The sequence below is a fragment of the Anser cygnoides genome, chromosome 12 (genome assembly GCF_040182565.1).
Source record: "Anser cygnoides isolate HZ-2024a breed goose chromosome 12, Taihu_goose_T2T_genome, whole genome shotgun sequence".
Taxonomy (NCBI): Eukaryota; Metazoa; Chordata; class Aves; order Anseriformes; family Anatidae; genus Anser; species Anser cygnoides.
This window is the reverse complement of record NC_089884.1, coordinates 20,470,001-20,480,672: the sequence shown is the minus strand read 5'-3', so window position 1 is coordinate 20,480,672 and position 10,672 is coordinate 20,470,001. Positions and strand designations below refer to the sequence as shown.

Sequence of the window (10,672 nt, the reverse complement as noted above, 5' to 3'; positions counted from 1 at the left end):
AGGCAGATGCTGTGGACTCCCTGGCTGCATGCTGGCAAAGTCCCAGAGCTGCAGCAAAAGCAAATCCTTCTACCTTGCATGCCTTTCTGCCTCACTTTTTTAGACTTCAGTTCGATGATGTCAGCTTGTAGCGTTATTGGAAGTTTATCCAACTCCCACACCCTCTGCCAATGTTTTCCCCTGGTCCTTGCTCAACACACCGCCCCACTCACTGTGCTGACACAAACATGCTGAGAAAGATTAGGCAACTTGCTAAGTTCAAAAAAACATGCACAACTATTGAAACAACAGCAACAACAACAACAAAACCAGTAGTTTGTTTTTGAAACCCGGCTCTGCTGCCTATTATCTATCATTCAAGGGGTGGCCCCAAGAAAAGTTGTGTCAGCAGAAAGGATGGGATGGCAGGAAGACAGGAATGAATTCCTACAGCCAGGACTGCTCTCAGTCAAGAAAACTGGGCACAAAATTGTACCCTAACTGGTGCAGCACTGTCACATTTTGAAATAAAGTTGAAGCACTGAGACATTTTTCCTTAGTGCTGACTCCCTCTGGGCATTCCCAAGACAATTACAATGTTTTCTGTGCATACAAAAGAATTTGGAGGTTTTGTAATCATAGTCCACGCTTATGCTTCCCTCCTTAAGAGCATTCAATTTTCATGGACATTCATTAATGGGAGGTTAAAACACAATAGCAGAAGAGAAGGGACTGCTTTTATGTCCACGTGGTAGTAAACACTCCAAGTTAGAAACCTAAGTTCAAAATAAAAACCTCTCCATGCTGTTTCCAAATTAGCAGTAAAACAACAGAAAACACGCAACTTTCACAGCTTTTTTACTGAAAATTTAATTTTACAAAATACCCTTTTCCATCAAAGAAACTTCCCTGCAATGTACATGAACCCAGCATTTTATAGATCTGTACAGTGAGATATCAGAGAGGTTTGATAGAAGGAAAAAAACTTTTAGCAGACACCTAGTTGCAAAATCTACAACAATGGAAATACAAGTGTGTCTTAAAATGCTAAAGCAAGTAATGCAATATAATTGTTGGATCTATTTGAAATGTGTAAAGTTTCCTTAAAATGGTCCATATGGTATGCAGAACATCACAGCTGGCACAAAACTGCCTGTATTTAGGTTTAAACACAAAAACAATGTATGTAAGGAACATTTTTGAAAAATAACCCAAGTGCTGCTATCATAAGGCAAACATACACAAAGGTGCTGACAGCATACAGGGAAATCAACAAAAAAGAAAAAGATGAATACTCAAGTGTTCAAACACTGAAATTTTTTTATATGTTGCCAACAGAAGTTTGAAAGATAAACAATGCCAAATCAACATAGGACATCCTTTTAACTACCTAGGTGTAATGCATATAGCTTTACATAATCTCAACAAATGTGAAACTAGGCATTAATACTCAAACTTCAGCAGTCTAGGCAAGACCTAGTTAGTCTGTTGCATTCTGGCAGCTTTGAATTTTGAAATCCTCTTTGTAGTTTCTTCTGACCCTTCAGACAAAATTTCCTCTGACTTTCGCTCCAGAATGGTGGGCAGGACAGGGTGAGCAATGACTGTGTGTGGTATTAAGGAGGGAGATAAAGGCTCCTTTTCTATAACAGTTCCAGAAAATGCCTACAACAGAAAAGAATACTCAAAATGAGCTAATAAAATGCAAATGTGAAGCCATGCCCATAAGGTCATTACCTTATATTAGCCTGATTAGGACTGTTATTTCTTTTAATCATAAGTAAAGAAATATCTTTAAATCAATGACTGTTCCTTGCATAAGTAACCAAATTGTAATTAACCTCAAAATATAGCTTGTTCAAAGACAACTGAATGAAAGACAATGTCTTAAAAGTACTACTTAATCCCACTGCACAAATGATCTAAAAATTTTCTTCCTCACTGACACGTGCTCAAGAAATAAAACAGCTGATGTAATATATAGTTTCATTTTGGATAACAAATTAAGAGATTTTGCAAAGTTAGAGTATGTCAGCATTTCCATCATACGTCATATTTTATGACTTAATATCTTCTAATTGCATCAAGCTGACACACCGCATACAAATTGGCAAGCACGTATTTTGTTTGTTCTTTCTCCTTACCAAATATGATCAAAAAATGGTCAAAGCAATTTATATTTAAGAGAATAGCAAACTTGTTTCCAACTATTTCTGTCTATAAAAGGTCCAATAAACATTTAACGTTTAAAAATGATAATTTATATGCAGCCGATTATATGACTTAATCCTTCTTTTACTTAACTAAGAAACAGCCATAACTCTTGGAAAACATCTGAAAAAAGTAACTCAGAATTACTTTTCATAAACATATTTTAGAACAAATCACCATATTATGTACGGAAAACACAGAATTCAGACTGCATGAGGACAAGGGGAAACAGTTTACATCCAAGGTTTGATATCACACTGGGCACGAAAGAATGCACACCAGATTTATTAACTATGCTTAGTTTTGCTTATTCATAACTCAGTTACCAAGAAAAACAAAGCAAAACAAAAAAGCCATTCTTTTCTTGCAGGACCTGCAAAAGAGCAGCTTTTTTGTTGGTTTTCTGCTCCAGTAGCCGAACTATGCCTAAAAGCCATGCCTGTACACAACCGTGTTGTTCTAACAACATACTCATTTTCAAAAACAGTAAGCAAAATGCAACCTAAGAGGATCATGGTAAAATTAGAAACAAAAAGAAAAAAAAACTTAGTGCATGGCAAATGGTAATGAAGAAATAACGTATTTCAAACACCCACAAAAACAACCAAAAGTTCAACAGCACTTAGGAAGGCAGGTCTTTAACAGGAGTGTTTTATTCACTCTACTTCAGTTACTTAGAAAATACAGTATATCCTAGAGAATAATCATGCTGTAATTCAGAACATGGACTACAATGTAACACCTAATGGGTATGTAGATGTTTTACAAAAATGTAGTCCACAGAATTTGCAGTGTGAGGTGCTAACTCTACAGATAGATCTTCCACTATGAATCTTTCCATCCCATTTGTATTCATCTGTAGCTGTTCATATGAAAAATAAACAATAGCTTTCATGAGGAATTCACTTCTTGTCAAAAATATTTTTTCTCAAAAAGGTATTTTCAGTGAAGTTCCCATTGCACTGGGAACTACAGAAAATTCACTGTAGCTTGAAAACGTTAGTCTAAGTTCTTACAAAATAAAAGTCAAGAATATTCTACGTCACAAATTTCAGGGCAGCGGCTACATTTAATTCTTGCTTAATTCTTCCAGTCGCTGTGCAACTGTACATTTCCCCTTTTGTGGTACAGTCTCTTTCCTTTACTTTCCTTTTCCGGAAAGTTTCCTGAACTTTCCAAAAGCAGGAAAATGCACGTTTGGGATCACCACTGGCCCTAGTCTGGAACAGGACGAGCAGAAGTGTAACGCTTCCTACCGCTGCGTAATTCCTCTGTCTTTGGCAAATCCAAACAGACATTTGGCTGGTATTTGTGTGTTTTCAAACTTCAAAACAATGCCTGGACACTACCTCTCTAGTATCTGTGCCCCAGAATACTGACAGAACGGAGGTTACAGGGAATCTATCCTTCCCTCTCATCAACTGTGCAGTAGAGGTTTTACTTTTTTTTAATCCTGCTGTACACCCTGCAGAGGAATTTTCAGGATGGCCCAGTCACAGGCCCACCAGCATGTAACTACTTTGTTGGATCTTTACGGGAGAGTGAGGTCAGGGAAAGGCAACTTCCTTGTTTGCTTCCCTCTGCTCCTAGGACATGTATGACAGAAACTTGTCACCTAATTATGTCCTTCTGAAGCAAAAGTAGGAAGGAGTTAGAATATCATTTTAAAGAAATCAAAGAAACTGATGGCATAAGCCACTACGTTCGTTGGATTTTTCATTTTTATCCCTGCCAACAATCAATAATTAATTAAAAAGTGTACCTCAGTTGTCCCTGAAGAGGGAGGAAGCTTTTTTGGTAGCTGCTGCCCCTCTTCCTCCTCTTCCTCCAGTATGCCTTCGCTGTTGTCACTCTGAGTAGCTTCATCACAGCTAATACTCCTCTGAACTCCTCGTCTGTCATCAAACTCAGCAGCGCTGTTCTCACTGGTATCGCTACAAACACTATTCTCTCTGCTTCGAGACTTCAAAATTGATTTACGAGGGACATATTCTCCATTCACAACATCAACAAAGACTCTATAAAGGAAAATGTTAGCTTTAATAAACCATTTCAGGATCAGATGACAAATTTACAGCGATCTTGCTTTGTCTTTCGTACAAATTAATTATGATGTGCTTTTCCAACTTTTTCACTGTAGAATTACAATACTGTACCTTTGGAGGCTTTTTATTTACCAACATACAAGAATCAATTCTGCAGAGCAAACACTGTTACGCCCATTATTCGAGCATACTCTTTCAGCAGAAAACATATAGCTCTTTGAAAAGTGTTACAGAAAACAGATCAGTGCGGGTTACGAAAAGCTGGAAAAAAAGGTAAACTAAGCAATTTTCAGGGTTGTTTTTATAAAGAGAAGCAGAAGGTCAGAACGACAGTTTTCTAGAATGAAGTCTTTGTCAAATGTAGAAAATAGAAACAAATACTTCAAACATTCTCTTGCACGTGGAATGGATGAAGCTTTTCCTGGCAAGTGCCATATCATCTCCTTTCGTTAAAAAAAAAATAAAAAATCAGCTTTTCAGATCAGATCAACATGAAGACACTTTTCAAGTATTAACTAACTGTAACTGATAAAGAGGCTTCTTCCTACAGTTTATACTCCATCTCCATGACTTGAAGAAGTCAAGGGTGGGTGGAGCAGAACGAGTGGAATTAGAAGACAGAGACAATTTTATTAAGCTCATAAAGGAGGCTCCCAATGACTGGATGAATTTTAAGGGTGTTACTCGTTTCTTAACAGCTTTATTCATCACACTCTCTTGGGAACACTTGTGAATCTATGCAAGATACAGTTCCTTTGCAAAGCTCAGGGAGACCACGAAGAAATAATCCTCTACCTTATCATTAGCGCCAGCAACTGTAATTGCAGGATGGGTTTTTAACTTCTTACACTTTGTGCCACCTTTTTTTTTCTTTTTTAAGATATTTAGGTGCCTGAATACACCGACACACAAATGCAGTGATTTTCATAGACACTTAATCAGCCAACCTAATAGGTGTCTATGTTCATCTTTACAAATCCAAATACTTAACTCTCCCTTAACCTGTTTAGCATTTTTACAGCCTAAGTACAATGTTATTTGTGGAGCTCTATGACTGCAGGTATTCTGCAGGTGAGCACTTCTTTTTACAGAGAAGAGAGACAGCAATGGACTCAAGTTAGGCAGAAAAAATGCAAGAGAAACTATGCAAACAGGAGACCTGAGTATGGTCTGAAGATACTGAAAAGATGAGACTAAAACCAGAGCAATTATCAAGTGGGAAAGGAGGAGCACTGGAAGTGATAGATCTGGTCAGTTATGTTTGAAAATAAACACAGAAGTGAATTGACAAGACATTAATGACAACATATAACAAATTGCTGTATTACTTTATGCAGATGATAGTTACTAGCAAACTGAGGTAAATTTCAGAAGCTCTGAAAAAGTGAATAAACGATGAACTGGTAGCTGGAAAAGAAAATTTAAGCTAAGAAATGTTTTATGGATATGGAAGTATGACAACCATGAAGAAGCCACAAACTTTCACTCATAAGTAGTAAATTCAGTTCCATCTGTTTCTTTCAGGAAACAGTAAGCTCGTTTTCATGCTGTAGGTGAACACAAATAAAAAGAGAAGGTCTGCTATGAAGAAAGCTCACGTGCCAATGCCGTAAATTACACACCGGTAAATGTCTGCTGGGGTTTTGATATTAGGCAGTTCTGGAGTCGCATGGCCGTTGCCATTACTGTTCTTCCTTTTACGCTTGGCTTCTTCTTTCTTCTCACTGAATTTCAAAGTAGTATTTTTTCCTGTGTTTATTCTTACCTGAAAATTGAACACAAATGATGGTCTAGACCATAAAACCAACAATCACTCAGATCAGCTGAATTCTGACATTCTCCTATCCAAGCAGCTGAGGACTACGAAGCGTAGATGAGTTAAATATATGTATGAACAGTAACATTCATAGTGTGAACTGTTTATTCTTTACCATTTGCACTTGGCTGGTGAATTTCTTTGCACTAATGTGCATAGATTTTGCATATAGCCTATGACTATCTGCTTGTGCTGTTCAACAGTCAATTTCATGTTAAGTAAAGTCATTTTAAAAACTCAGAGACAGGATACTACATTTTGGAACTGCCTGAAACCAGTATAGCAAGGTATACATCTGAAGATCATTTCTAATACCGCACTTAAAACTGCAGTATTTAAATGGTAGGTTTCAAGCCTTTCAAAAAGTGTAAATAAATTTCATCTATATTTAGCTCTCTACAATATCTACATGATCTAAAACATGCTATTTTAGATAAAGTATACGGTATATATGTTTTATGCAATCTCTTGACAGAAACATGTCAGTAAATGTACAAACCCTTTTAGGTTCAACAGTATGAGAGAAAAAAATAGTTGGAATAGAGCTATCTCCAACATCTATGTCATCTTCATCATCACTGTGATAATAAGTAGAGCCATTAACTTGGCCACCATACAAGTCTGAATTTGTTACTTCTTTCTGGAAGTTGCCCTGAGTAATACAGTCTTCTGCTCTGTACGTCCCATTCAGATCCATCTTCTTATCCTCTTTCTCCTCTTCAGAAGAGGTTGTATCTTCTCCATTTGTCTCAACTGTATCAGGCATTCTATGAAATGAGAAATATCTCCGTGAACCAAGCAAGCCAATTCATACTCCTGAGAGACACTAGCACACAAATAATGAACAAGCCTATATTTTTCTTTACTCAGGTGAAGAATCATTTTTAGCCAGACTGTGGAACCTTTTTCATACTTGGGATGAATGTCCATATCCTTTCCATATCAACTGGAAATACCAAAAATGTGACATCCTGGCTAATGACATATGTATTGCTTTAGGATGAGAATAGATCTGAGCATGTCATTAAACATTAAATGGGTAACTCCGACATTGTAAATGAAGGGTTTTCTTAGCCTGCAGGAAATGGATTTTACTTCCCCCACTTCTACCATCTCAAAGAAAAAAATCCTATAATGCTGGATTGCAACAGTAGCACAGAGGCAGATTTTGGCACCTTTAGCTTTGCAGTGCATGCTTTGTTTATGTTCCACCCTTCTTTCACATATTACAATTTCAACTGCATCTATCTAGTCACCTGGTTTCACTTACTATCAGATCCTCTGTGTACAAACAGAAACACACCCAACAGCTTCCTGAACTCCAAACCTGAATGTATTATAGCACCACTACACCTGTCAAGTTCACCAAATATCTCTTCTTGTCTCTCAAGCTCTTCTAAGCGGGCCCACAGTTCCTCCTCCGACTGAAAACGGCCCATTGATTTCATGTCACTTCCATTTGTTGCAAAATCTACCTCAAAAGCATTTGATACTTTTGGCTTTGAATGAGGTTTGTGAGCTGTTCTGTATTTCCCTGTATAAAAAAATAAATAAAAAGAAAGAAGATGTAATTACTAATACAATTCCAAAAAATAAAAAATAAAAAAAAATAAAAAGCACAAAGAAATTAAGGAATTTAGAAAATTTTCCATTCCAAATTACTGTTTAACTGTTTATGTGAAACTGTCAATGAACCAGAGCACCATCAGAGGATAACAGTCTCCGGATGTTACAGAAATACCAGGGCAAAGCAGAGATGTTTGTTTAGAAAGCAGGAGACACTGATCCTATGACATTTTTATGATATTGTTGGTGGGTTTTTTGGTTTTGTTTTTGTTCTTTTTACCTGCCAAACAGTAGACTGATTTGACCTGATACATAACAGCATGTGAATGTGACATTTGCTCACTGTCCCATTAATAGCACATTTTATTAACTGTAAAAACAAACCTAGTTTGTACTTTAGCTCATTTTGGACAAAAACATATATATATAAAGAGCACTATCTTTTGGTTTGGGTTTCTACCCCCTTTTTTAAAAAAAAATATAATGACGATCATTAAAAATGATCTCCAGAGTAATCTGGAAAATCTGACCAAAATCTAGTCAGTACAAATTATTTGTTTTGGTGAAAAAGATCCACTTTCAAAACTGTACAAAAGCCTGTCTTTCAAAAATAATACATAAAACCCACCTTAAAGTTTCAGAGGTGACCTGAGATGTACGCTTGTGAGTAGTCACAGACAAGTTTTGCTGGCACTTAAAAGCTTTGCTACCTGAACAAATGGTGCATGCAGCACTGAGGATGGGGAATACTTTTTCCTGCTTGCATACTGTCTAGCACATAGGGAACAAACAACCTGAAACACTAATGCTTTAGTGCTGTCTGTCTGAAGGACAGCACTGCTTCTTGAATCCCCCTTGGCGCTGGGGCACAGCCTGCTCCCTGTGTGGTCCCAGACAGGTTTAGGGGGGCATCCCCCATCCCTGCCCATCAGCACGCCCAGCGCAGGTCCTGCACCTCCAAAATGGAGGGGAGACCCTTCCCCTTCTGTCACTGCCACAAACACCCAACATCGTCTCTCTATGGGTCTTTATGAAACACTGCTTTTTGCATCTAGCCAATAGTAATACAATTTCTTCATTATTCAACACGGTTAAAGCTTAAAAATCTCTTTTTATTAACCAATTTTGTGGCCTTTTTTAAGAACTCACGTTTTAAAGATATCCTTATTCAAATATGTCATTTTGTACTTTAATCCTGAGATAAATACAAATGCAGTAGCAACATTAAGCAGCAAACAGGTGACTGTAAGTTATGTTGGAAAGTGCGTCCCCTACTGTTCCACTGGATAGCCTTTTTCACTGTGTCGTTAAGAAAAGGTTGAAATGTATTTCATTAAGATTTAAATATAAATTGAGGGAATCTAAACAATCAGAGTGGCTTGTGAGGATTTCAACTAGTTACAAAACTAATAAATATTATTACAAATATTATTACAAAACTCATAAATAAAATTTGGAAGGATTATTTAACAATCTATTTCAACTTGATTTTGAGGTTGTGCCCTCCCAATTTCTTTCTGTTCTCCTTCAGCATTAACCACTGACTTGACCACCAAGGTAACCACATGGCTTCCTGAATGACTGCGCTTCAGCACACCAGTGCTTTTCCCTTCTAATTCTGACAAAAATTCAGCCAGTTAGGAAACCAGGTCAGAGCTCAAAGACAACAGAGGATAACCACTTGCTGCTCCAATACACACTGTGCTCATTCACTGTTACTACAAAGCACTACCAGTAACTTCATACACTCACCAAAAAAGGGAAACATTAAAATCCAGTCAAATGGAGAGTCAGTAATACACTAATGAGATGCTTGGGATACTTGTTTTTGTCCTCGTCAGAGCTACAGCCCATTTCCCTATGTACAAAAATGATCCCCAGGCTGATAAAAGCTCAGCCTGCCTCAAAATAATCAGTAAATTGTTATTTTAGCTATGTCTCCTGCAATCTCAGTAAAGATCAGTACTAACAGAGAAAATACACACTTCCCACTTAGACATTTTTAGCAAAAATTAAGGTGTTTTCAGACAGCAACACTGGTGAAATTTTAGGATACAATGAAAAGCTACGGAAAGGTTGAGTAGCATCGCCAGTATCCTGCTGGAGTAACACTGGTAGCGTGTTACTACAATGCCTGCATTTCCCAGAGAGTTACATTTTCTGCTTTGCAACCGTATCTATCTGAGCAGAGATGCCCCCTTCAGTCAGCCTCCCACTGATTTATTCCAGAAAAGCATAACGGCCAACTGCCCCACTTGGCCATCTGCAAATCCCCAACTCCTGCTCCTTCTCAAAACGTCCAGCGGATGATGCTATTTGCAGACTGTGGAAGCACTTCTTCCTCCAACTTTGCCTGAGTCTCACTTGTCAAGCAACACTTCAGCTAGCACAGAAATCAGCCAGTTCCTTATCACAACTATCTGTGCTTCCCAGTGTCCTCTCCAGAAGTCTTCAGGAAGCGTCTACTTCAGTGCATTTGCAACGTGTGCACGCTGAGATTGTCTGTGCATTTGTTTCACTGCCAACAGTGAAATGCCCCGGTGGATGACGACACTTACCTTGCCCATTTGTCTCATCCCCTGTCCATGCTCTTCCCCTCCCTCCTGACACTGCTCACATGCTTCCCCAGTCCCAGGCAGAGCCTCACTTTCTCTAGCATTTCTTCTGCTGAAACCTCACTCCTCTCTGATTCACAAGATTTCTTCTCGAGTTCTCTCTCCAGGAGCCATCCTGTTTTATTTTCTAAGTTCTTTCTTTTAAAAAACTCAAAACTCCCAATTTAGACTCTTCGAGGTAAAAAAAAATCCCCAAAATTCATTCAGCTTGTGGCTTCCAAGGCTATAGCATTTCATAGCAAAACTGGGTGACAAGATCTGTCTTACCTTCAGTTTAGTAATTCTTAATTTGAATGAATCAATTTTTAATGTGAAAGGCACAGTGAAATGAAGTAATTCAGTCAATCCAACACAAGGAGTATTAATCCAACACATGTAATATTTTACTTATAAGTATTTCAATAAGTATATATATATATATATAATTAAATCGTTTACCT

At 37.8% G+C, this 10,672-nt stretch overlaps 1 protein-coding gene across 1 annotated transcript in view; it reads right to left on the bottom strand.

The window, feature by feature from the left end:
• Nucleotides 1-820: 820 nt before the first annotated feature.
• The window catches only part of URI1 (URI1 prefoldin like chaperone), a 42,317-nt gene continuing 32,465 nt past the window's right edge, over nt 821-10,672 (bottom strand). The window contains exons 6-11 of the mRNA XM_048073363.2: nt 10,671-10,672; nt 7,405-7,585; nt 6,551-6,818; nt 5,858-6,000; nt 3,953-4,208; nt 821-1,644 (exon numbers count right to left, since the gene is read on the bottom strand). The exon at nt 10,671-10,672 is cut by the window's right edge and continues 59 nt beyond it. Of these exons, the coding sequence (XP_047929320.2) occupies nt 1,456-1,644; nt 3,953-4,208; nt 5,858-6,000; nt 6,551-6,818; nt 7,405-7,585; nt 10,671-10,672 (1,039 nt within the window). The 3' untranslated portion in view covers nt 821-1,455. The remainder of the gene's footprint in view (nt 1,645-3,952; nt 4,209-5,857; nt 6,001-6,550; nt 6,819-7,404; nt 7,586-10,670) is intronic.